Below are 27,895 nucleotides of genomic sequence, written 5' to 3' on the forward strand. Positions count from 1 at the left end.
AGCGAAATCTAGAGCAACACGGCTTGTTGTTGTTGCTGGTGAGCTTAGAAATGCAGCAGATGACGTGTAGGAGGATGAGGATGGAGGAGGAGAGAGTCTGTCTGTGGGCAGCCTTGGCCCATAGCAACACAACAACAAAGTCCACCTCAGTGGATTGATAACACGTGGTAGCACAACATGCTCTCACCAACATTTTAACAGGAAAAGGTACAAAAACATGAGTGGGCTGCACTATAAATACAACCTTCTGCAACATAAACCACACACATGGTATACAAATGATGCAAATTTTGAAAGGGTTAATAGTTTACAGAAACATAGTTTGATGTTGAGTGAGTACAAATAATGTAACACTGCAAGAAGTCCTACAAAATGAAGAGTAAGTGCACAGTATGAGGTTAGAGATAGCGTTGTATGTACACAGTGGTTCAGGACTTTAAATGTACATTAGTGGGGCAAATTGCACATGACTTGAAGTTGACCAATCTCGACCAAAAAGTCCAGAGCCAAATTTGTGTCCCAGTCCACCCCTTCTAATAGATAAACCACATGGCGCCACTGTTATTTCACCGCAAGGTTTGACCTTCAAACTGACTTGAAATTTCTCACATAGCTCAAATTGTGCTACAAAAATCCCACTGCAACTTTGCATACTAACACGCTTTGTGTGCAAAATCTGACTAAATTGCAGCGATAACAGGCTCAGCTCACAGCAACAAAGAGCAGGAAGCTTTGTCACAGAATAACAAAAAGCACAAACTATAGTTCATTATGTCCATCTTATTACTTGTCATTCGGTGAGCAGACATGTGCAACCCAAACAAGATGAGGCTTGATAACGCAGGACTTAGATGCTGTAAATATACAGCAGTTAATCAGATTAAGGTTTCATCAGCAAGTAGCTGTGCCAAGCAGGCGACCCGGGACCAATTTGTATTCACAGTTCAACTGAGGTGTTGAAGGAGCCAAGCGTGCACACAGTGATGATACATGATGTGTCACTAACATCTGCAGACACAGTGAATGAACATCATCCTCGCTAAGTGTCACTGCAGCACATTTTCCCAGGACATTCCTTCATTGAGTCTACTCACCCACTCCCTCCTCTCCTCCTCCACTGAGTCTCTCGCACTTCCTATTGACTCAACGACAACACAGCAGTTTCCTCTCTGCAGCAACTACACACATCTCTCTCTTTTTGTCCCATTTCTGTGCACTTTGGGATCGAATCTTCATTCAAATTATGACCCAGAGGAGTAAAACAGTAAATAGGTTCAGCAAAATTCACATTTTGGGTGCCTTCAGGCTCCACCCCCCGCCCCCACCCCCCAGTAAAGTCACTGGGTCACTGAGCCTGGTCCAAAAAGTGGCACTTGAGCTAATAGATAAGAATGAAATGGCTTCACTGTGAGATGCAAGACTATCAGAATAGTTCCTTTCATAAACACTATTAGATTTTGTCTTCTATGCTATATAACCATATTCTATATGTAAAACTTAAGAAAAGCATTTTATTAATTATTTAGATTGGAAAATTAAACCGAAAATTGAAATAAAACGTTAAACCCCAAAATGCACATTTCCTTTCCGCCCCCTCCTGGCAGTTGGGGGTATTGTAACACACTCACACCCATACAAGCACATTATTCCTTATAATTGATGAACTGCTGATATCTTCTGACTAAATTTGTCTAAATTAAGGCAACTTGTAATCTCAAAATATTAACAAACATGAAACATCTTCGATCCACAAATCCTACAAAAAAACAATGTAACATGGTAATAATGATAAACTTTTGGGTGATCTCAAAGTTTATGGTTGCAAAATAAACCACAAGTAATTTAAATGTAGTCCAAAAATGCTTTCCGTTTTAACCAATCAAATTGAGATAAGCCGCTCTGTGTAACCAATAGATGGAGAGTGTCTGGATTCCAAGCAAGATGGATTAACCTTTTCATCACCTAGTAATGACAGGATTATAACGCAAACTGACATATGGTCACCTGCTGGTTCTGAGGAGGGGGGACTAAACCTTCACAGGAACAGTCGGAGAGGCTGAGGAGGGCACAGGTCCCATAAGGACACAGAAGGTATAACAAGTGTGAATGTGTCATCCTGAGCCCCCAAACATAACATCACCCAGCTGCAGTTTGCCTTGAGTGACCTCATCCTGTTGAAGCAGAGAGGTGAGCTGTTGTTTCACAGCTCAGCCATGCCTCTCAGCACCTCGCACCACAACAAGAGGCCCCTTTCAACAGTTTTGGCCAACAGATCTCCCTCATCATTAAACCCTCAATCCTGAAGAACCGCCTCCTCAACCTGGAATTCCCCCATAAAAAAAAGCTTGCCTGTGGCATATGGGCATTTTTTGACAGCACAGTCATCCCCCCCAATCCAAAGCCAATTACCGACAGTCTCTTACAACTCCAGCCTTTTTTACGCCTGCTGCAGTGATAACACTGAACACTGAAGCTTATCTGCTTTTGCATAAGTCAGACTAAAAAGTAAACCGTACCATTATTATTATTGTTATAAACAATAACATTAATTCATTCATTAATTCAATAACATTAATTCATTCATTTATTTTCTACCGCTTATCCTCACGAGGGTCGTGGGAGTTGCTGGAGCCTATCCCAGCTGTCTTTGTGCGAGGTACACCCTGGACTGGTGGCCAGCCAATCACAGGGCACATATAGACAAACAACCATTCCCACTCACATTCATACCTATGGACAATTTGGAGTCGCCAATTAACCTAGCATGTTTTTGGAATGTGGGAGGAAACCGGAATACCCTTAGACACATGGAAAGTTAAAAAGACTTTAGTCTAAAAATTATTGCAGTTTTCGTACACTGTGGCTATCTGTCACTGTGACGATCATGGTTTTTCTACAGCTGGAACACTATAGACAGATTCCGGTCAGGGAATCCTTTAATCTTTATTATGTGTACGTGTGTGGTTTATTTGTTCATAGAACACACACAGTATCGGCCTCCTTTCTTCGTCATAGCAAGCACTGCCCTGCACTGATGAGGTGAAGTGCACTATGTATTTCTCAGTGTCAGGCTGTGACAGTGCTTGTTTTGTTGAATACAGTTGCACCTGCACACAATATACATAATAAAAATATAAACACTGCTACCATCTTTCATGAGCAGATATAAAGATATACATTAGTTAGGTATTTGAAGAATACTATTTTAATTATATTTTGAGAAAATGCATTTTTTAAAATTAAATTCTGTGAAATTATTGCAAGAAAAAGCTCAGGTCAGAACAGAATGGCACCACATATGGTCAGACAGCAATGGTCCAAATTGTGATGGTGTACCTGCCAAATACTGTACACACACATGCACGCAGTTACTCAGTCTTTGGCATACTGCTGACACACAGCGAGGACACTTTGGCCCGGTATATACAATTGTAAGGTTTCTAATTTTGTGCCAGTGATGCTGGCGACTTCAGCAGAATGTGCACCATGAGAATAGGTTGAATTAATAACTATTATTGTACTCTTGGACCACTTGGTTTGGCCTTTTGATAACCCCAAGTACTCTCTGTATGGATGTCCTGTTGCCAAGGTTGCTTAGGAGAGACATAAGCAGAAAGAGAATACATTCCTGCTCTTATTCAACTCCCACGTCAGATTTGTAAAAGGAACGCACAATCGATAAATCCCAGCATAAAACTGGCACACGGCCTTGTGGAGGATGCAGATGTTAGCCCATAAGCTAAAACATGTAGCACGCATACAAGCAAGAAATTGCCTCCATATGGAAAGACACAAAATCAACATTTACACACTCAGTGAAACACATTTAGCCCACCAAATGCTCATCTTAACACTTTTGTTTGCTGGCATTTTCAAAGACAATCAGCTGCTCAGATCTTTTTATTGGCTTGTTTAGGAAAAAGGAACACACCATGTTTAATATCTTCACTTGAAAACAGCAACATGTGGGCGTGTAGCTGCAAATCCAATTTAAAACGATTTGGATTATCCCAATCAGGATGGTGCAAGCGGTGGCAATTTGCAGTTGCTAAACAAAAAAAACAATCTGCATAAACTGCAGAAAGTGAAGTGTTGGTCTTGGCGTGGTGGAGAGCAGAGAGCGAGGATTAACAGTGGGTGACGCTGCAGGCTGAGATAAAAAGAAAGCGCGGGCCAAATATGAATATGGAGGCAGGAAAGAAGCAGCAGCAGCAGAGGGAGATGGTTTCAAATGGAAAAAAGGTGCAAGGTGTCAGCTTTGCGTTCCAATAACAGCACTTGTCCACCCGCCTGGGTATTTTCTCGCTTGGCCGAAGCCTGCTGTTTTTCATAGGAAGCTGGATGGAGCCTCTGCATTGCTCACAACACAGAGCGCCTATTCAGACCACCGAGGCTGCTTCTCCTGACTGCTGCATGGGTGAAGGTTAGCTGGGGTGTGAACTGAGGTATTCAATTTGAGGGGAGGGCTTAGTGCAAGTGTTGGGGTGCACGGGGTGGTGTTACAAGCCAAAATGTTTGGAGTCAGTGGACCACAGCTTGGCAGGAAAAGAAGTGGGCTTAGGAGGTTGATTCTTTTTTGCTCAGATAAAGCATCGGGTGTGTGCATGATGTGATACAAAGCTTCCTTTTTCCTGTGCCAGTTGTACTGTATCGCTATATACTGTATGCCATCTACTGTATGTCAAAAATACACACACGGCAAACAGGCCATGGCTATGACAGCCAAAGTTAAACATACATAAAGACCTAAGTTCATACTGGATGCAATCCAAAGAAATCCAAGGTGTTAAAATGGATGTCCCTTACAAAATCCAAGCAATCCGCTTCGGTGTGCTGATTTATTACTCAAATATTTACTCACACACACACACACACAGGTTCAGTGGAAGGAGTGCCCAATGAAGTGCTCCATTGTGGAGGAATGTGCATTGGCTCAGACATGATTTGAGTATCACCACACAGCAAACGTTGTTAGCTTTAGCAAAAACATCCACAGAAGCTAAACAGCCTTGAGCTGAACTAATATACTGTACAAACACGACTACAACGGATGGATTTTTATTCGGACAGCCTTGTGCAGAGATTGTGAAAAGTTATTCTCGAAAGCCAAAAGAATAAGAATATAACTGCAGATGCATGAGTTATATCACTACATGCTATAGTATGCAAAGGAGTAGTACAGTATATGTATTTTTATGTAAAAGACTACAACTGTAGCCATACTGTATGGACTAAATGCAGTTACAACCGACTTCATATGCATTTTCCTTACTGTATATGCAACATTTCTCAATATACATTTTGTTTATTTCAATTTATCTTCCCACTACCAGATTCCTACACTCAAATCAAGTGCATTCTTTAATACTGCTTTTTAGAAATGACATTACAATGTCTTTTTTTGCATTACAGCGGGAGTTTTTAAAGGTGAAGACTTGAGTTTAGGTGGAGCAGCTTTGAAAAATTAGGATTAACCTTCGCTACCCCTGGAACTTCACAGACAAGGTAAAGATTCATCAATCTCGCTCAAAAGCATACTGGTTTAGTGTGCAACTGTAAACAGAGATTAAAGGCTGTCAGTTTGACCTTGCAGGACCTCACGTTAAAGCACAATGTGTGGAAACTCTGTCCGGTCAGGAGCTGAGAAATAGGCTGAGACTAATAGGGGAATGTCAGTGCCTAATTTAAAAGGCTGCAAATTTTAATAAAAGAGTCAATATTGGCGCTACGGGGTCAGGTTGATAGAAAATGTTTTATGTTATCAGCAGGACAACAGCCAACGATATTTAAGATCGCTATCCCAAGTATGACACATAGCTAAATTTAGCATTTTGGGAGCATGTGAGAGGTCAAACATGACACCGGCAACAAACTCCCACCTAACCCCCATGTGAGCTCCTCATGAGGCAGGTCATAGGTTCAGCCACTATGGCTGTAACACGTTAGAGTCCAAGGATCAGCCTCTTTCCGCAAATTGGAATATAGTGATTCATGAACAAAAGGAAATTGTCAAACCAAAAATTATATAACCACTATTTATAAGTAGGGTTGGGCATCATTTCAATTTGAACGATTCTGATAAACAGGTGATGACGTAACTGCACGTAGATGTCACTGTCAGTGCAGTTTTAAAACATAAAAATGGTTGTGCATTTGATTTAATACACTACACAGCAACAAGAAAGTGATCAAATCAAAATGTTAAAAAATGTGTTCATAGTTCATAGTGTTATATTTGTAAATAGATTATTTTAATGTACATCAACTGTTGTTGTTTATGTTTATGTTGTGGTACAGTTTATGTTATATATTTGATCTATCACAAAAGAAAACATCTTTCAAATGTATCTTTTCACAAAAAGCTGTTTTTCTCCCTTGTCTTGTTGGGAACTGATATTTCCCTAAAACCTACTGCTGATTGCCAACAAACGGAAAAAGGTAGAAACAAACAGATGAGTCTAATGTTTCTTTTCATATGTTCCATGTTTATAGGTGTATATACACATTGAACACAATATTCTGTGTCCCTTGAGAAATCAGTCAAAATCGTCCAAAATGGCCACTGTTGAAGGAGTTGTCTTTAACAAAAAGGCTGGGATTGAATGGGTTAAACCGGACAGTATAAAAGTGCAATTTAAAGTACTGTAGTAGACTATAAAGTAGAGTATAAATTGAGTGTCCAGGTTTATGATATTGCCGATATATCCAACTTCCAGCACTATTAAAGCTATTTTGACAAAAAGTGTTTTATGTGATTGGAACCATTTCAAATGTACTTTATTTATTTACAAAGCACATCTCCACTCAAACAGTGTCTTTATGCTACCTTGTTGTCATTTGTCATAAAACACAGGCACCATGTCTGAAGTGAACACTTAAAATACTGGAAATACTAAGCTCTCCTCCCAAACTCTGGAATTCATTACCATCTGACCTCTGAAATATTAACTCACTCCCCATCTGCAAATCAAGGCTTAAAATCTGTTCAACTCCCTTTGACTGCTTCTACACTGTCCTACCATCACTTATTTGTGTTGCTTTTAGCCTTTGTTTTTCTGTCTCATATTTTAGTGGCAAAAGGGGACAATTTAGCCACAGTCTTGAGCCCTGCCCCATGCACTCATGCAATGTGTTCACGTAAAACCTTTCCTCATTTAATATCATTGAACACATGATTGAAATCATTTTACCATCTGTACAATCCAATGCCTAGAATTTTGTTGTGCAAGATGAGTGTTTTTGTTAACTCCGCCGCTTTTGTGTGCTAGTCCATGTTCAGAACTGTGGGGTTGAGTACGACACAGTGGGGTCAACACGCACAGAGACAGGATTGTACTTTCTGAAACAATGAATGACTTGCAGAATGGAAATCTTCAGTACAAATGCGGCTTTCATTACAGCACCAGAAATACATAGCATGATTTCAGAGATGCTATGTTCTTATTTAACGCTGGCACAGCCATGATGTCGATCCAGGGTCGGCTGAGGAGCTAAAATTAGACCAGGGGCGAAAGTGTCCATCTAAGGCCCTCTGACTTTTAATGTGGGGGCACCATGAGGAGTGGGGGTAGAATTAGTCAAGGTGAAGAAGAGTGAGAAGAGCATGACAGGGGAAGAGACCAGGAGGAAGTTAGATAACACAAAAGAAAAGCATCTCTGTGTATCCGGCTACGTGGTAACAGGAAATGCTGTGTTTAAGTCTATTCAAGGCAAAGAGTTCAATGGTATCATGATGTCACTCCCGGTGGGAAACGGTAATTACACAAGACCATTTCCTGATTCCCATCAACCGTGCTCTCTTTTGAGAAGGGAACCCTGCATTCTGTGGACACCACGTCCCACCACACATACACTTGTGACTCAGGAAGAAACAACCAAGTGAGAGACGTGTGGTCAAAACGGAAAGGAAAGACGGCAGAAGCCAAGAATGTAGTCATTCATACTGCAGACCTGTTAAAACCTGAAGACTAGGAAAGTGGCTCGCTACAGGGCATGAAAATAACATGATGCTTGCTCACTCATGCTGCTCCGAACAAAGCAATCATGTCTGAAGAATGCACGTAAGACTTACAAGCTTTTGGCCTCTATTTGTCTTTTTTTTTTCATGGGATGACATGCACACATTGTTTGATGTTATCTATTTATTCTCCACATTGTTATTATTCTTATTTATGATTATACGGGAGCCAGGCAACGACATTCCGTTAGCAATTTCACTGCTGTACTATTGTGCAATGACAATAAAGGAAGTCTATCAATCTATCTACACAAAGTCCTTGTTTGGATCAGCAATTCTTCATGTACTGTGTTGCTGTAAAACATATACAACTCCTTCTTTCACTTTGTTTACAAAATAGAGACAAACACTGAAGAAGAAATCCATTATTTTGTTTTAATTAACCACGTGTTGACAACCTTGGACACTTAAAGTGGAACTTTTGTGCCTTCTTCCATTTTTTTGACCTATAAATGTTGTTAGAAAGTTTCAGTATCAGGCAGAAGTTTATTGGAGTTGATGATTTTGGGCCGGCAAGAGAAAAATGTGGGACTGTTTTGTGAACATGGGTGTTACTTGGTCATGCTGAAGAATCAGAAGCGTATGCTATAAGTAAGAATTTGCGTATCCTAAATGTGTTTATTTTGTGTAAGTAAATCGTTGTCTGTGTAGCATTATAGAGTGTGCATACATGGAGTGGGGTTCAAATTAAAAACTCATAGAGTTGCTAGTAGCCTTTTCCCACCACCAGTCTTTTTTAAACACAGGAAGTCCTGCAAAAAAACGCGGAATGAACCCATCTCCATTACCGATATTGTGCAAAGATTTTCTGAACTTAGTAAATGCGGACCTAATTACAACTCTGAGTTCAAACACGGTAAGTCTCCATGGGGTCTCCAGTCATGAGCTACCAGTAGCGCCTAACCACTTTTCAAATAGCTTCCCAAAGGGGAGACATCAACATTGAGTGGCTGAATCAGCCTTTTAACTATGACTGACACTCTTTCAATGCGAAATATCAACTCATTGCTTTGGTGACGTTTGCGGAAGGATGTTGTTTTACCTTGGCTGAGAGGAACATCAACGCACCGTATTTGTTAATGACCGGAAGCCATTATTACATACATGTAGAACCTCCAATACCAAATGCCTCCAAACTCCATCAAAACTAGTCCTTTGTGAGTCATGAAAGTTGCTTATGTGGCATGTGGATGAAGCGGGCGTGGCCTTCAGGTATATGTCTCCACAGGGAGAAGCCCAAGCTGCTTTCCAATGTAATAACTGCAACTTGTGAAAATCCAGCAGGAGGTTTATGGGAGCAAATAAACCTCCAGAAATTACAGTTACACAGCAAACTGTACAGCTCAACCTCGTACAAAGAATCCCTCTCATAAACCCACCCAGACTGAGGGGGGGGACACAAGTGGGAGAGGGAGGGAGAACATGGAAGATGTGGAAATCTATGTATTTCTGGCTGATAATGTCCTCTGTGTGTGGAGACAGACAGAAGTTTTCCAAGAGCCCCAATGATGAAGGCATCAACAATTTTATTGTGATGCATTCCTCCCCTCGTAAATGCATTAAAAAGACTAAACGCTTAAATTTGCCGTGTCTGGCAGCATTTCACAGCGTAATTGGCCAGTCTCCACTTTCATGTTTGAACAAAACAACTGTGGAAACTGTTCCAGGAACTCATAAGTTGATTAGTGACTGATCAACTTAGGCTAAATTGATGTCATGATACTGGATTGTTACAAGGCAACACAAGCTCATCACCCTTCAGAGAAAATATGAGGTAAAATGGAGTGTTTGTCAGGTCAGATCACAAATCTTTTAAAAAAGATCAAAAGGTCTCTTGCACATCTGGACCACAGACAACTTTCTTTCACATTATGAAAGCAGAAAGCTGACCCCATAAAGTCCACCAAATCAACTTCTTGCCAAAAGATAAAAATGGGGCATTTTCCAGCTATGTCCTCTTTAAAAAAGCAGAGACAGAGATTGTTTGTTTGTCATGTCACTGGCAGCATGGCCTGACTTCTTCCTCTGTCTAAACACAATGTATCACACACACGCGCGTACACACAGAGTTGAACATATGCAGACAGACGCTCCCACAGGGAATTATGAGGCTCAAAATGTGCAGCTGTGCACTACGTGTGAACCTCAAGAGGATGGATTGCATGCACAATGTTGCTCTCACTAATGTTCACGAGGGAAAGACCAACACCAGTGTCAGCATGACTACACAACCCCTGTGTGGACTCAACAAACACCAAGGCACAGCTGCGGGCTCCCCTCAGTCATCAAAAAGTATGCACTGTACACAGTATTCTGAAAATAGATTTTTTGTTATTACTAGCAACATTTTTAAGAGTAGTACAAAATTGGTGCAAAATTAATGCAAGCAAGTTTACATGTTCTTATTGTGCTTGGAAGAGTTTTCCTGGGGTACTCTGGCTTCCTCCCACATCCCAAAAATGAGATTTGTGAATGCATTTTGTTGTCTATACATATGTGCCCTGTGATTGACAGTTTGCACACCAGTGTAAAGTAAGCTGGGATAGGCTCCAGCTCACTTGCAATTCTAATGGGCAGTGTAGAAAATTGAAGGATGTATGCTTTTACCTGCAAAATGAGTTGGAAACAGTGTGTGCACTATATAAATAATCATACAATGTTTCATCATCTTTGTAAAGACATAAATTGTTCACAGTACTTCCACTGGATTGGATTGTTTGCAGGGCTGTTCATAAAGAAGTGGCCATATTGAAAACAATGCATTCACATTGTGTAAGATAACAGCAAACAACTTTTAATTATAGACTAGAGCAATCCATTGATGCCACAGTATGTTTATTATTGTGGTTATCTTTTACGCTAGTGCCTCAAACTGAGTGAGGGATTTGTGTGCTAAATAAGGTAAACAATATATCAGAAAAGGCAGTGCTGCTTGCTGCAAACTAAAAATACAACTATACTTGTTAGAGATGTATTATTACATATGAAAAATCATTATCTTGATATAGCTCTTGGACAAGATGATATCATTGCAGTGAGGTGCAGACAGATGTTATTACCTGCAAACTGAGAGCAATCTGACGGATGTACATCATATTGAGGTCCTGCAATATCCACAGTTTTTCCTCCATGTTTGTCAAGTTATCAATCGGCATCCTTGAGCTTTAGAGATCCGCACTTTTAAGTTAATGAACAAGATAAAGACGTCACATCGTGTTACTCGGTAAAATACTCGACTACGACAACATTTTGTGTCGGTGGCGTCTCCTTATGATGGTGCGTAAAAGCGATGCGTAAAAAGTTTGGGTGCCTAATCCAAAACGAGCCAAAAGAGCAGAGTGTGGCGAGTGGGTGAAGAGATGGTAAGAAAATCCCTCAATCGTTCTCTCCACGACGCGTGTTGTTCTCCTCCTCCTACTTTTTCAACAATGATCCACACAGGGAGCCCACGGTCAACACCCAGCCGGGGAAGAATGACGCCTTTTAAAATCTATTTCTCTCTTTTGTGCCACTGTCGCGATACCGAATGCGGGGGAGAGTGTCCTGTATGAGACAAGAGAGTTCTTGACGAAAAAGGCCATCGCCTCTGCGGGAATGACCGCCACAACTAGTCTAGTGTGCGCTCTCCAACCCCCCCCCCCCCCCCCCCCCCCCCCGCACTAAATTAACCCCTACGAAGCACCTCTGGAGATGGTAACTTCCCAAAAAAAAGCAGACAAGAAAGTGGAGAGGGGAGTGAGAAAAATGACTGAAGCAGCCCCCACACCCCTTTACACAAACAAATAGCGAGCACAGAGGGTGGGGCAGCTTTGTGATTGTTATTAAATAGAGAATTAAGTACTCACAGCTGGCAAATAATGAGGTCAACCAGTCAGAGGAATTCCCAAATGGGCATTTCCTTACTTCAGCAGAGCATTAAAGCAGAAAGCTATGTAGGTTTGTTTCTCCACACCCTGATTAAAATGCTGATCAAACTAAATGAAATGATGATAATCTTGATTACACTTGACACTACACTTGAGCCATGTCACAAGTTCAGACTTTACAAAGATAACAATGGTGTGGGGTTGGGCGATATGGAGCAAAACTCATATCCCGATATATTTAGGTTGAATATCGATATATATGATATATATCAAGCTACCGTTTGATACAGTCTTTATCCAGCAACCTTAATACCGGCTTTTTTTGCTGTTCACTGCCGCTATGCAGCCTCTCCTCCTTCATATCGCCGTGGGGATCTACAATCGCTCGGCGTAGCAAAAGGGTCCGCTTTTAACATATGATCTCGATCTCGACTTTATAAATAAAGGAAGTCCGCCCCTCTGTGACATCACAAAGAGGCAGTTTTGAGCCATCCCAAACTTCTTTCAGGGCTCACTTCCAAATGCACAAACCTCATTATCTGAAACTTTGGCATCGTTTAACACAGGAATACAACATTCTAACTACATTTATAGGTCAGAAAAGTTTAAAAAAAGCATTATTACAGACGTTCAAGGGTGATACATCAGTGGGTCACAGGGGTCATGAGCAATAAGGCCAAAATTACATGCATATTTTATATCCCATAAATTTTGTGTCACAGAGAACTTCAATATTTTATCACCGTCACATTTAAATATTAAAAGGCCATTCCTTAAGGTCTGTGCCATATTCAACATACTTTGACACCCACAAAGACATCGCAAAAACATCAAGGAGTTGTTATTGCAAGAAGAAATATGTCAGCCCAGTTTCCTTTCTTCTCCCAGCACAACATCCCAAAATCCACACCATGTGACCCAAGGGAATAAATTTACAGCTCCTGTCACCATAAACAAGAAAAGAAGAGAACCTGCATTCTGTTGGACACAGCAGTGCTACAGATGAGTGACTGTGCTTGTGATGCGGGTAATAGTAAGCATGTGCACACCAGAAGCAGACTATGACAGGAAGCCACATAGGTCTCAGGATCATTAATTCACGCACACATCTATCTTCTGGCAAGCCGAGGAGTGGAGCAGCACCTCTTACTCATTGCTCATTCCAGGAGCTGATCACAAAGTGGAGGATGGGTCTTTAGGGAGACCCTTCTATACATCCACACACATGCCCATATGGCACACCCTCTTTAACTACTTTACACATTCAAACAGTAAAAACAAAAGGAGCTTTAAAAGCCTTTTGACCTCTGAGGAGGAGAGCCAGCGGTGCCAGTAGCAAGCTGGGCCACTTCCCCAAGAAAAGCCTCCACCCTAGAGAGCTTAAATCACCCAGCTAATGTGTCACAGACACTAACATACACACCCTAAGAGAGGAGATGTATTGTTCTGAAAAGGTGGAAAGTGAAATACTTGAGTTGACGGTGCAAAAAGGGTGGGATGTGAAAACATTCTGGAACGTGTGGAAGAATGCACATGAACGTGTTGCAATAATGAAAAAAAACTATAGGGGAGGGTGTGCCCTCTGTAGCTTCCACTCAACTGGGGTGGCTTTCTTCAAGATTTTTGAGGGTCTAAAGCCCTTTTTTGTCATCCATTTGTGAAGTCAGGCGTCATCAACGTAGCTGCAGCTTGGTAGGGTATTGGTCAGAGCAAGAAGAGAAAAGAGCCTTCAAACTATTTGTACAAAATTGGAAATATAGAATTAACATAAGGTATTCATTAATGGAAATGTAATATTTGTGTGTATAGTTGGTCCTCAGGTTACGAATGAGTTCCATTACTGTGATGTTATTAGTCTGAATTTATATCTGTACCATACCACTCACATTCCCGCTACCTCCCCTCACCCTAACTTAAGTCATGAATCCTCTGGGATGTCCATTCCTGTGACCTACAATACGGTTAACCTCCAAAAATGTGCTGCTTTGTGGACTGTCATAGTGTGTAGACACGCTGAAGCAGGCAGTCCTGGGCTTCGTTGTTCAGCAGAATTTTTTTTTTTTATGTTTTTGTTTATTCTTGGTGGTTTGGTAAACTCCCGAGTGTAAATTTTCAATCGTAAAAGTGACCACTTTAGTGATTATTGTAGTTATGAGTTGTTCATTCATTCATTCATTTTCTACTGCTTTTTCCTCACGAGGGTCGCGGGGGGTGCTGGAGCCTATCCCAGCTGTTTTCGGGCGAGAGGCGGGGTACACCCTGGACTGGTCGCCAGCCAATCACAGGGCACATATAGACAAACAACCATTCACACTTATATTCATACCTATGGACAATTTGGAGTCGACAATTAATGTTTTTTGGAAAACCCATGCATGCACGGGCAGAACATCAAACTCTACTATAATACTACAATACGTACAGTATATGTATCCTTTGAGTGTGATCATCAATAAACAAACGGTCAATTCCTAATAGACAATTAGTTGCTAAGCCTCCCCCATGCTATTGCAAAGATGTTTTCCATGATGGCGGCCATGTTCTTCAACCAATGTCGTTCAAATTTGACTCCATGTGCTTATCAGTCACTTAAATGCATGTCCCGTATTTTGTGGTCAACACGCAAAATAGTGCATTTTGAAGAGCACATTGAGCTGTGTGACAAATGTTAAGACAATCCTGCTCCCAATCCTAGTTTGGGGTTTAAAAACAGTGCCACTATGTGGTGTATTTGTCAGAGAGAAAGAAAAGAAAGAAACTCAGCTGGGATGCATGTTTTGACAAATGTTCACCCTTTTGTGTGCTTTGTTTCACGAATAGAAGAGTTAGCTTACACAAACAAATACATGTGACTGGCATCTTTACTTATTTTAGTAGTCTACAATAGCCAGGAATGGCTTTTATTAATGTTGAGAGTTACAGCCCAATTCAATAAACAATGTTTAGCTCAAGACATGATGTTATGACACCACTTGTTTATATAGTTTGTTCTCTATACATCATTGTGGATTGTATCAATACAAGGAGGTTCAGTTTGTTCTTATGTATTTCGATTCACCAATAATACATCAGCAGCAGGAAGACATGCCACAGGCAAATCTCCCTGCAAAACATAGATTGACTGACACCTTAGGACAAAAACAACAAGAGAAAAAAAGCAGACAGGCTTATGTCATTATCTCAATGACAGGTCACACTGGCAGGCAGGTGACTCAAGCTAAGGGCAGCGCTGCTTCTTGGCCGCACGCTAGTGAAGGAGGCTAACTACTAAGAGTCAGCAGATTAGAGCTTAGTAGAAAACCATTTCAGAGGTAAATGGGGTTTTCCTGGATGATGACTGCTGAATGCTGACTGCCTGATAGCTTGTGTCTGGTTTTAGCAGTGCGGAAAACAATATAGCGGAACCTTGGTGAGCTTCATGTCCATTCCAGAAAGTCTGACTGACTGAAACATACTTGAATCAACCCAATCAATTTCTCCCATCCATCCATCTATCTATGGCGCTTATTCTCATTAGGGTCGTGGGTATGCTGGAGCCTATCCCAGCTGTCTTTGGGCGAGAGGTGAGGTCTACCCTGGACTGGTCACCAGCCAATCACAGAGCACATATAGACAAACAACCATTCACACTCACATTCATACCTATGGACAATTTGGAGTCGACAATTAACCTAGCATGTTTTTGGATTGTGGGAGGAAACGGGGAGAACATCACTCAGATGACCAAACGGAGAATCGAACATGGGTCTTCCCAATCTCCTGACTGTGTGGCCAACATGCTAACGACTCGTCCACCATGATCATTTCCTGATGGCCAAAAATATTAACACTAAACATGTTTTGATAGTTTTTAAATTATAGTTTGACATGCTGAAAAGACAAAATGAAGCAATAAATGAAAATGTAACATCCCTTTTATGATGAACAAGAGAATAGTTTACAGTAAACAGCTACCATATAATCGCTGTCATATGACTGTTACATAAAATCGTTACGGTCATTGTCATGGTTAACAACAAAATGATGTGCTATCCCCCAGGGCAGTTCAATAAAAACACAAAAGCCTAATAAATTTATAATAGTCATAAAAACCTTCCGTCACAACACACATGGATATTGCATAGATTATAATGACTATTGCACAGATTTTGGAAGTCATCACAATTCAGAAATTTCTGGTTAGAGAAAAAAAAACAGTTCTTCAGTTTACTAGTTTTTCTTTTTAATTGACCTATACAGTTCTTCCAGGGAAGGGAGGGGGAAACAAGCCATCTTCTAGGCAACTTTAATGACCCCTTGAAGTGCTCTCCTCTAAGCTGCTGTGCAACTTTAGTACCACACACACATACAGTAGGTCTCAATAGAGCAGAGATAGAAGGTGACCAGCAATTTTTGAGGGTTGTTATTTTTCCTTAAGATCATCAAAAAGCTGGGCTTATTTCACCAACTTGGTGGTTTTTGCGGCCCAGGTAAGGCTCTCCATCATGTGAACCCCCAGAAAACTCCCTTAAGCGAATTCAGGGACCCTGTTTATTTGGAGAAACTGAATGCTCTGTTTGTACTTTCTGACGTCCACAATGAGCTCCATGATTTTGACAGAGTGGAGAAGCAAGTTGTCCTTACACCACCCTGCATTGCCTATTTGTGGCAAAAGAAATCATAATACCGTTTTGTGATTCCCACCCCTAGTCCTCAAGGGTTTAAACAGTTTTTAGGACAATACACAACATGTTTCTTGTTTCTCAACGGATGTTCGAAAGAATATGGACAACTTCCCGTGTGTGCACATAATCAGCCACAGGAACAATACTGGAGCCAGTCTAGAGACTTACGGAGGAAACGATAGCTTTGAGTACTTAACATTAATGCATGGTCATTATGATGACATTATGACAAGCTTGGAAAAATGCTCAAAGTTCCAGTTGGTTGTAAACTGTAATTACTCTCAACATATTGCAGTAAATACCTTGAAGTAAATAGTTATTTTTAAGTGTTGGGTTTAATGGGATGGACTGATCTTGGTCTGAATGTTTTGAACTCTATGTCTATACACTCTATGTCTATACACGTGCACTGATGAGCGTAAAGGTCCATGGAGGACTTGTGATAGTGTGGCTGTAGCTCATTGTCATATAGTTGACCATATCCTCATCAGCGCAGGGCACACGGTACTTTCAGGGGAAGGAAGAAGACAGATACAGAGTTGTTCATCGTTCCACCACATACACACACATAATAAAGATGGTTAAAGGAGAATCTGTTTATTGTATGGGTACAGTTACTTTTGGCAATTATTTTTTAGTCGAAATCCAACTTCTACAAAAAAAAAACAGGCCGTATGAAAACTGAGGCACCACTGAACATCACTTCTGCCCATTAATCCATTCAGACTAATCAGTCAGAGGCACTGAACTTTCTCCAATAGAAAACAACAACTCTAGTCTTCAAAAGCATTTTGTGTTCAACTGCAGCAATAGAATTAAGTACAAAAGGTCCTCAAACCACAACAAATAGAGAACTCTGACTTATTTTGATACGATCTTAAAACCAAACCATAACCACTCACTGAACCTCACCCTCACATCTAAGCAACAAATTACACTTCTTAAAAAAATCAGAACACTTTGTGAAGCAGCTAGACAAACAAGTACAGTCCACAACTTGCTGTTGAGTCGTGTTACTTCTTTGGACATTTGGACTGTACAAACAAAAGTGGTCAAGTGTGTCTGAATCGTAAAACGTTCTCTGATGATTTGGTTACAGAGGAAAAAATATGATGTTGCAACAAGTCTTCAAATCCATGGCATTGTGATGGCAGACACTGGGTCACATCTGCCGTGCTCGATGACAGCAGCGAGTGATGAGCTGTGAAAGCAGACATATCATGGAGAAATCCCCCTTGAGGTCAGTCCTCAGTTACAGAGCGTGAAAAAAAACACCTGCGTAGACTGCTGCACAGTCATAACTCTGACATACTGGCAGAGTAATGACATATAAATCTTATCTGGAGCCTACCTTGTTATTAGGTGTCTCCGTTTCACTCTTAACATTCTGACTGATCTGGCTTTTAATTTAAGATCAGGTGCAGGAGTGGTGTCGTGTCAAACCGTGATTTAAACATGAGTCGTGGTGGAAATTATACGTTAGACTAGACGCACAAATCATGCAGCAGGCTGGAATGCTTCCATTAAATATGTCACTATCCATGTGTTAGGGGAGCTTGACTCTTCACAGATGCAGCAGTTAATTCATCTCCATTATTGAGTAGATATGTCCAAGCAACAATATATTGAGGTGGGAACACACACAAAAAAAACCTCAAGTGTGTGCGCTTCTAAAATGGATTTAAATTACTGCTGGAGGGACAATGTATACATTATATAGTGAAAAATAGAAGTAGTAAAAGTAGAATGAGCTCTTAGGAGACTACAGTGGAGCAATAGCCCCCTCTGTTGGACGAAATCACCAAAACAAAAATATATGGAAAGCATCACCATAAAAAGATGTGTTTTTTGGTCATTTTCCCCCTTAATTTCGGTGAGTTCGTATAATTTTCAGTTGCGCAGCATCTTATTAAAATAAAACTACAACATATATATGACAAATTCAGATCCTGAGTCCCTGTATTTAATAAATAAAGAGCGTGTCATGTTTTGCTTTTTAATATTTACAAAAGTAAAAAATGTTCACATTTAATTTCCATCACAAGATATTATATTTTCGACCAGTCCAGTGTATACCCAGCCTCTCGCCCAAAGACAGCTGGGATAGGCTCCAGCATACCCCTGCTACCATGGATTGTTGATCAGTTTCTGTCAGGTATGCTCACTGTCATGATATCTTAATAGCAAAGGCAAATACACGTGCTCCCTTTGAACGCCGTCGGATTGTTGAGCTGCATAAGCAAGGCCTCTTGAAGAGTGCCACAGTCATTTGAAACTTCTGACTTCTGAATTTGAAAAGAGGGTTGAAAGAGGGTTATAGAACAAAAAAGTCAAGTGAAATGTCACTGTCCCTGAACGAGAGGATCCAATTGACTGTCCGTCAAGACACAGGACCATTATCAGTCCAGATAAAGGTTGTTGCTGAGTGCAATCCAATAACCATTAGATGGCTTTTTGGATGGATTTAAGAACAAAGGGGGTTTTAAGAACAAAAAAACATCTTTAAAGACCTCTTCTCCTTCAACGCCACAAAATTGCCTATTTGTAATTTGCACAAGAGCATCAAACGTGGGACATTGAAAGGTGGTGGAACCTTCCAACGTTACTGGCATGACAAGGAGATCTCACCCACACGGCACAGTGAATGATCTGTGATTCTTTTCCTTCATTGGAACAATGGAGCTTCAGGTTGTACAGGGGCGTCAAATGGCAAATAACTATGTGAAGATTGAAAGCCTGCTTCTGTGTGGTCATCACTGGCTTTTTCAACAGGATGACGCTGGAGTTCAAAATGCCCGCATGACAAAGGACATCTTCCAAAGGAATAACGCCACTCTTTAGCACCATCCTGCATGTTCCCCTAATCAAATTCATTCGAGAACATTTGGGGATGAATGGAAAGGGAAGTTTACAAAAATGGACGTCGGTTCCAGACAGTGGATGAACCTTCTTCACCACTTGGAGCAACATTTCCACCAGCCTCCTGGCATCCAGTGTGCCCAAACCAATTTTTGAGGTTATTAACAAAAATATTCATTACTGCTGCATCACTGCTCTTAAGATTTTGATCAGAAGTATATACATATATACTGAGTGTATGTGGCCTACAGCCTGGCCTTGTGACATCACAAAGAGCCAGTGTTACAAAACATTCTCTGAAACCGAGCATTCAGAGCCATCTCAAACTTCTTTCGCGACTCACTTCCGGATGCGCAAACCTCATTATTTGAAACTTCATTATTGAAACTTCATTTTTCTGTAAAGTGTCTTTGAGTATCTTGAAAAGCGCTACACAAATAAAATGTATTATTATTATTATTATAAACATTGGCATTGTTTAACACAAGAATACAACATTTTAACTAAATCTATAGGTCAGAAAAGGACATCAGTCTCCGTATTAATTATTTTGTAGTTAAAAAAACAAAAAACCCTTTTTTTATGAACATTTTTGAGAGTCAACCGCTGATGAAATCACAAACGGTCGACGTAACGTAATGAAGACAGGTTTTGGTTGCCATTTTGTTTAGCTAGCTAATAGGTTGCTAGCAGGGAAGGACATTTTGTGACTTAAAAAAATATATCTTAAGAACACAGTGTGACTCACACAGTATATTAACACGACAAGACGCGTGCCATATTGTATAAATATTTGAATTACCAAAACAAGCTAATCAGTGCGGACGATAAGTGAGTTTCCATTGTACAGACATTGTACAGATGGAGACGTCTTATTTAACTAACCAATTAAGTCAATGCTTAAGTTGGATATTTAATATATTTGGCTGAAATTCTACTTATTTACAGTGCCATACTAAAGAAAACATCACATGTAAAAGTGAAATTGACCACATTGTGGACATGATGTTTTGTCCAATATTGTCACACAGAAACATGTATCAAGCCTTTAGCCATCATGCTGATGACACAGATTAACGCTATAAACATAATGAACACATTATTTCCTTAGTGGACATAACAACTGCAGAGACAGCAGGAACAGTGGGACCATAACGACCAAAATGGACAAGCCAGTGAGTCACTGGGGCCCAGTAACCCGCACATGAAAGCACAGCCATGCCGGCTGAGCCTGCGATGACCCATCTGCTCTCATGCAATAAAACGCCTTCTCAGCATCATGACAAGGGGAACAGCCTTCCTCCTTCCCAAATGCGTTTGACTGTAAATATCAACACATAAATACAAATGTTGCCCTTAACTCATTGTTTTGGTGTGCAAACACTGTTATTACACTGTTATTCAAACTGTCGCCCCATATTTTAGATACACATTTTGAATACTGAATAAGGTATTGTTCATTTAAGTACCATAATGACCCTAATATAAGAGGTCATTGTATGGAGCCTGGACTCAACAAATACTGTTTCCTGTTAATTTCTTTTTTTCATTGTACTTTCCTTAAAATTAATATTAAAATCCTGTCTCGTGGGCTTCGTGGCGGCGAGTGGTTAGCGCGCAGGCCTCACAGCTAAGAGACCCGAGTTCAAATCCACCCTCGGCCATCTCTGCGTGGGTTTTCTTCGGGGACTCTGGTTTCTTCCCACATTCCAAAAACATGCTAGGTTAATTGTCGACTCCAAATTGTCCATAGATATGAATGTGAGTGTGAATGGTTGTTTGTATATATGTGCTCTGTGATTGGCTGGCGACCAGTCCAGAATGTACCCCGCCTCTCACCTGAAGACAGTTAGGATAGGCTCCAGCACCCCCGCGACCCTTGTGAGCATAAGCGGTAGAAAATGAATGAATTAATCTTGTCTCGTCTCATTCTCGTGGAACCCAATCTTGTGTATCGTCTTGTCTCGTGAGTAGATACCCCTAATCATGGTGTCTACATGGAACGTTGTTAGCACTTTAAATAGGAGAATCCCATTACATTAATTCGTTTTTCACAATTTTGAACACAGACAAGGGAATTCCTTATGTTCTTTTCTCACATAAGGATTGTGGATGCTAGGCAAGTGTAATTTTCCTGTACCTGAAGTGCAAGCAACAACTGTTACAGGGTGTATACCGTTTTGGGGACATTCCTCAGTGTTGACCACCTTTGCAGTGCATTCTTTTGTACACCCTCGCCCTCCTGAAACTCTATTCCACAGTTTTGTCAGGTGCTTATTTGATGAATCGCAGAAAAGCATAGAAGGCTCTTTGTTGGGGAAAAAGGTGTGTAGCCCTACTTCATAACCTTCAGCCTTAAGCACGTTGCGTGGAGGCTTAATGACTTATACTGGCTGATGTGAGAATGTTCATTGTTGCCGTCAAGGCTTACAGAGAAGGTGATTACTGTTTTGTCCCTGCCATCAATACTTTAATTTCCCATCGCCTAGTCAGTTTGATGTGTGTGTTTTGTGAGTATTCCTGAAAGGAATCAGAGAGAGTGATCTCTACACATGGAGCAAGAGACTCAAGTTTCTAAGACCTGTAGGGGGCTCGCCATAACTGTCAGAGACTGTAAATGATATCCAAGGCATTAGGTGGGTGTCTTTTTGTCAATGTTTAACCGAGCTGTAGTCCCTGGAGGTCTTGTGTTCACAGGAAGAAGATACCTCTGGCATGAGGGAAGCCAAGCTCACACTTTATAATTTGTTAATGTTGGACCAAACAGTGTACAGTTAAGGTCACCTGGCTGTGTGAGCTGATGCAGAAAAAGTGAGAGTAAAAAAAAAAAAAACAACAAAAAAAACAAAAAAAGAGACACTTAGACAGAACCACGAGTAATCTGACGTGACAGTTTGGAGGTGAAGACAAAGGAGGAGTTCCTGAGTGTTCTGAAAAAGTGGGTTAGCACGGTGGAGAGTAACATCAGGGGATCTGAGCCTTATAGTAGCGGACAGGCCCACATAATACCATTCTGGTACAGGTTGACAGATAATGAAGGTGGAAGTATGTGTGTACATACAGCAACCACATCATTAGGTATGGAAGATCCAATTCAAAAGTACAGCCATCAGATAGTCATGTTCAAAATAAGTGCAAATGTTCAGACAATAATATTTATTCTTAATATTGCCAATGTTTCATGTAGCTGTTCCATGGAAAATCATACTTTATAGCAGGGGTTTTCAAAGTATAGCACTATGAGCCTCCCCTCAGAGAATATAAACAGATGGGGCCTCCCCTACTGCCCGAAAATCTAATTCCTTTGTTTATTCACTCACTGTAGGAAAGTATTGTAATTCATTTTTCAAAGTTTAAAAATATGTTTTTCTTTATTTCTCTCAAGTTGCTGCATCTCAACTGAAGTCTCCTGGTGCCTTCCGGGAAAGTCTCGCCTCAGACTGAAAACTGCTGCTTTTTAACATGACCTGAATTATTATATAGGTATACATATAGTTACATAGTAGAGATGGGCGATATGGCCTGGAATCCATATTCCAATATACATTGCAACCTCTTACAATGACAATATACCGTATACAGTACAGCAAAGAGGCGAAACATCTTCTAAGCCAACCTGAACAGTCTGATTGTGATGGAATCATGCCCTGAGAATATAATTACCTGGATAAATGAATATTCTTAGGCAAGTACAAGGTAAGTTTGATGATGCACGTAGAAAGTTTCTCATCGAGTGTGACAGTAATCTGTGATTTTGCCACCCCCATCTTTCTGTTCAAACAACCAATGACCAATTGTTACTATGTCAGACGTGTTGTCTGTTGTGTCGAAAAGTCAATGGACCTTGCGCAGTGATACACTGTTGGGCTTAGTCATTGTCTGTGTGTGTGTGTGTGTCAGTGAAACAGAGTAGAGACTTGCAATGAATGACTAATCCAGATTTTGGAACTGAAAGGTTCAATTGAGGCTGTCATCATGTGTTCCCCATGAAGAAACAGACATGTAGAAAGTAGATGCTGACTGGATGTGTGACTCATCTCTTGGTCTATGCTGATGCCCGCTATTTTCTGATATCTTCTATGATCCCGGTTTGACCCAACCTTGAGGAAACATTCCTTAAAGTAGCTAAAAGCATAAGAGTCAAACCATCAGTTTATGTGTTGTCACATGAGACGTCATAAATTGTGCAAGAGCTAAGCATACATAATGAGAGCGCAGTTCAGCCAAGCAGGGAGTAACTGTTTATGTTTTACTTTTTCTTTGGCTTTTTTGGTGCACTTATTCCAAAAATGAGGTGTTAAAATGTGAAGAGAACAACAAGAACAGAAGAACAACAACATGGACCTCACATATACTGTATATTAGCTCTATGGAAAAGCAACAGTTCTGGTCCTTCCTTCAAATCAGGCGTCCTTTACCCTTCTTGCCTGAGCTGCATCACATGCACAACAAACGAACAGTTCAGTCACTCAGCCCGCAAGCTTTACTGACTCATGAGTGCTCGATGAAGACCGGAAGCTTCACTGACTCACAGGTTCTTGACAAAGACCGCAAGCTTCACTGACTCACGGGTGCTCAACGAAGACAGCAAGCTTCACTGACACATTGGTGTGTCCCAAGTATTTACATCTTGGCGTGAGCACTGCTTATCTGCTGAGCTGCCAATGTGAGTCACGAACAAATGAGTTTTTCTGAGGACAGGGTAAATTTTGCAGTTTTACTGCACCGTCAAATATTGTAATGTTGCACTATTGTTCAGGTTGACATTTGCATTTTGCCACATTTGGAGTCCAAAGACCAGAAGCTAGGCAGCTAACAGCTAGCTACCTAGCTATCTGACTGATATAACGTCTACAAAGTGAGGTTCATGATGTGGATATAACACATGCAATACCCATCACACTACCTTCCATCAACATAATGGACACCACTCCAATACAGTCAATAATTTTAGCAATGCGATGTAAACATGTGATTAAATGCGGGAGACTTCTGGAACAAGTCAGTAGTTTCAATCGGGGTAGTTTGTGGAATTTATGCATGGCATTTGGGAGATTCTGCGCATGCGCTTGGTGAGGAGTGACTCCAGTGAATTGAGTATGAAGTTCACTTCAGTGCCTGATTAATAAGAAGTCAAGTCTATAAAGGAAATTGAGCTCACCATCACGACAATACAAATGCTGGGTGTATGTGTTTGTCATATAGAACAAGAATGAACACACCTTCAGGGCTTTTGTGTCCCAAAAAACAAGTACGCTAATATGTAGTGTGCAAAGATGCAAATGCGTGATCCAGATTAGATTGAAAGAGATGAGCGCGACAAGGACATTACCGGTGTATGGAATTCAAGCAAACAAGACGCTTCATTGTTCTAAAAACATAACCTTGTATTGGAAAATCAAAACACAAAAAGGTTATTTCAGTTCAGCACTGAATAAGAGTCTTTATTTGATGCTAAGAGTGAACAATAAATTGTTGCTGTGTCTACAAACAAACAGCCCTGTCATTTCCATGCTTGGAAGTTGGACATGGTTGATTTCCTTTCATGGCTTGAAGGAAGTGAAAAAACAGCAGTTTTTTTCCACTTGAAAAAAATTCTCGATAACCTCCTTTTTGGAATTATTATTATTGCAAGCACTCATGCAAAGGCAGAGCATAAACATGGCCCCACAGCAATATACATGCAACGCTTGTGTAATGATATCATAACATGTGTTAAAACATGTCACTTTGCATATTAAGAGAGCTTCCAAGCATACAGCTGGTTGAGCGTTTTTGGATCTACAAGGGGCTTAAAGCATTTGTCTGCTAGTGTTTGCATGAAGTCTTTGGGGAACACAAACACACTTCCTAAATTTTACTACTAATAGACAAACTGGCCCGGACTGTAGTGAAGTTTTGCATCCACTCTTGAGCACCAATGGGCCTCCGAGCCCCTTTTCCTGGCATTTAATAAGCTGTTAAAAGAGAGTTCGGGCTCCAGAGCAGTGATGGCCCATTGTTCACTGGGTACACAGAGATCCTTTGAGACACTGAAAGGACACTTTTTCAATCCTTGGACACCACTCTATTCCTCAAATGGCTCACGGTCTGTTAGGGTATTTGCCAAAAATCCAACCTGTGCCAACTGCACTGCATACCAAAGATGTGTTGTGTTTTTCCTTGACCAATCTTTGCCGATCCATAAAGTTTGGTGGGAACACGGCAGCTCCTCTGTTTTTGTGGGAGTTACATTTCGGGACCACCAGCAACCATACAAATGTCTGTTTTAGACACACAGCTCACGTTGCCTCTCCCTCCAAACCCTCCTGCTAGCTTGGTATTGACAATCTCCTCCAATTCCAGGTCAACATTTAAGAGTGACTGTTGTAATTATTAGATTAGATTCATTTCCAGACCCTCGCCTTTCTCTTTTCAATGTACCTCACACATGTATTAAACACGTTGATAATAAATGAATAAATCCATTAGAGAGCTACATGAAAAGTGGTTAGGGACTACTGGTAGTTTTTTGCAGGAATACCAATGTCGAGTAGAGAACTGACTGGTGGTGGAACTGGAAAAAGGCTATTTGCAACTCCAGACAATAGTACACAGACAAGTTCTTACGTACAGAAAATAAACACAGTTAGGACACTGATAAGCTTGCACCTCTGACTCTTCAACATGACCAAGTAATGTTGGAAAGCCATCAGACGTCAGCAACAGTTTGGCGGATAGTCCAGCTTCGACCATGTTGACAGTCCCGTATTTTTGTCTCACTGGCCCGGAAACATCAACTCCAACCACTTCTTCCTGACACTTTAGGCAATTTAGCTGTCCTTCAAACCTGAACAAACATGTCCTGGAAGCCATTGCTCATTGCTAAGCACTTTTGCTCCATGACTTACACAAAATGAACACAGTTAGGATAGGATAAATTGTTACTTAATGCTTGCTTGTGACTCTTCCACACAACCAAGTAAGATGTCGGGCTTCAACAAGTTTGTCGGCTAGTCCAGGTGCATACAGTCCAGTGTGAAATGCCGGTGACACATTAAAATTAATTTATTTTACTGGTAGGGAATCAGGAACTCCAACCACTTGTGCCTGATGGTGGCATCTTTAGGAATTGTAAACAAATGTCGCTTTCCCGTACAAGCCTAGCAATGTAAACAGAAGAGCAGAGCTTGGGGGAGGGGAGAGAGTTTATCTGGCTTACAGCCACACGCATATAAAGAAGTACGCTCCTCTGTGACATCACAAAGGGACAGTTTTAAAACACCTTTTGAAGCCGAGCATTTTGAGCCATCCCAGACTTCTTCCAGGGCTCACCTCCAAACACGCAAACCTTATTATCTGAAACTTTGGCATCATTAAACACGAGAATACGATATTCTAACTAGATGTATAGGTCAGAAAAGTGGGAAAAGCATAATAGGTCCCGTTTAAATATTGTGTCCCACCCTTACATGCACTAAAAAGTGAAAGGACACAGATCCGTCATTATGTGAGTCTTCACCATGAAAGAACCAATAATGCACACTCGAACAAAATTAACCATTCTAGATGTTGGAAAAAGGTCTTTTCTGGGACCATTCTCCCGGTTCAATTTATTTTTCTCAGGAACAACACTAATTTTTCACTAAATCTACACCAAGCCAGGATCAAAGCAGCAAAAAAAGCTGTCATCAACACAAATGGCCTCCTCCGTGCACTTGGAGAGAGTGGTGCAGTCAGAAGGGTGTGTTACTACACTCTCACACACGTACACACACATGGTAACCACTTCCTGGCTATGTAAGGTTGGCGGTAACCACAATGAAGTGGACTGAAGGGGTGAGGATCACCCATAACATAATGCATTAACATTGACAGTCCCTTCCACACCGATCCATCCAATTTCTATTCCACTTATCCTTACTGGACTGGTCGCCAGCCAAACGCAGGGCACATACAGACAAACAACCAAAAGTCTCACAGCAGACGCTTGAGTGGCTTCAGCTGACATAGCACAATTAGAGAGGATGATGAGGAAAGGTGTGCTGCAGAGAGCAGATGTTCTCCTCTGTTCCAACTGAGAGAAACATGCAGATGCTGGCCACTGAAGACATTTACTGGATATGCATGGCATTTTCTGTTTTGGTTATCTTCTGGAAAGTATTAATGATGCTAAACAAGATTCCCACGGTACAGTAATCCGTTTATCGCTGTTAATTGGTTCCTGGCCCGTCCGTGATAAGTGAATTTTCACAAAGTAAGATTCCTTATTTATAAATTGAACATTTTCATAGTTAGAGCATAGAAAATCTGTTTACGACCTACTAAATATGGCTTTTAACTTTATTACATCCCTCCAGACATGAAGTAACGCCCCATAGTCACCTTTACGTTCATATTATTCAATATAGTAGACATAACAAAAGAAAATAAGTGAGACTTGTGTTTATGTGTGTTGCTATAAAAATATTCGTGTGAAGGGGAGATGAGGGGGCACAGACAGGAAGTGA

General features: G+C 40.9%; 1 protein-coding gene across 8 annotated transcripts in view; it reads right to left on the reverse strand.

Moving 5' to 3' along the window:
* rtkna (rhotekin a) overlaps positions 1-27,895 on the reverse strand; it is a 60,922-nt gene that overhangs the window by 28,470 nt on the left and 4,557 nt on the right. For 2 of the 8 annotated variants that reach the window (XM_058070634.1, XM_058070631.1), the window contains exon 1: positions 11,077-11,624. The exons of the other annotated variants lie outside the window; for them this stretch is intronic. In XM_058070634.1, coding sequence (XP_057926617.1) covers positions 11,077-11,172 — 96 coding nt within the window. In that variant the 5' untranslated portion in view covers positions 11,173-11,624. Of the gene's footprint in view, positions 1-11,076; positions 11,625-27,895 lie in introns of those variants that run through there. 8 annotated transcript variants of the gene reach the window in all.

This window comes from Doryrhamphus excisus, chromosome 4 (assembly GCF_030265055.1).
Source record: "Doryrhamphus excisus isolate RoL2022-K1 chromosome 4, RoL_Dexc_1.0, whole genome shotgun sequence".
In the NCBI taxonomy this organism is placed as follows: Eukaryota; Metazoa; Chordata; class Actinopteri; order Syngnathiformes; family Syngnathidae; genus Doryrhamphus; species Doryrhamphus excisus.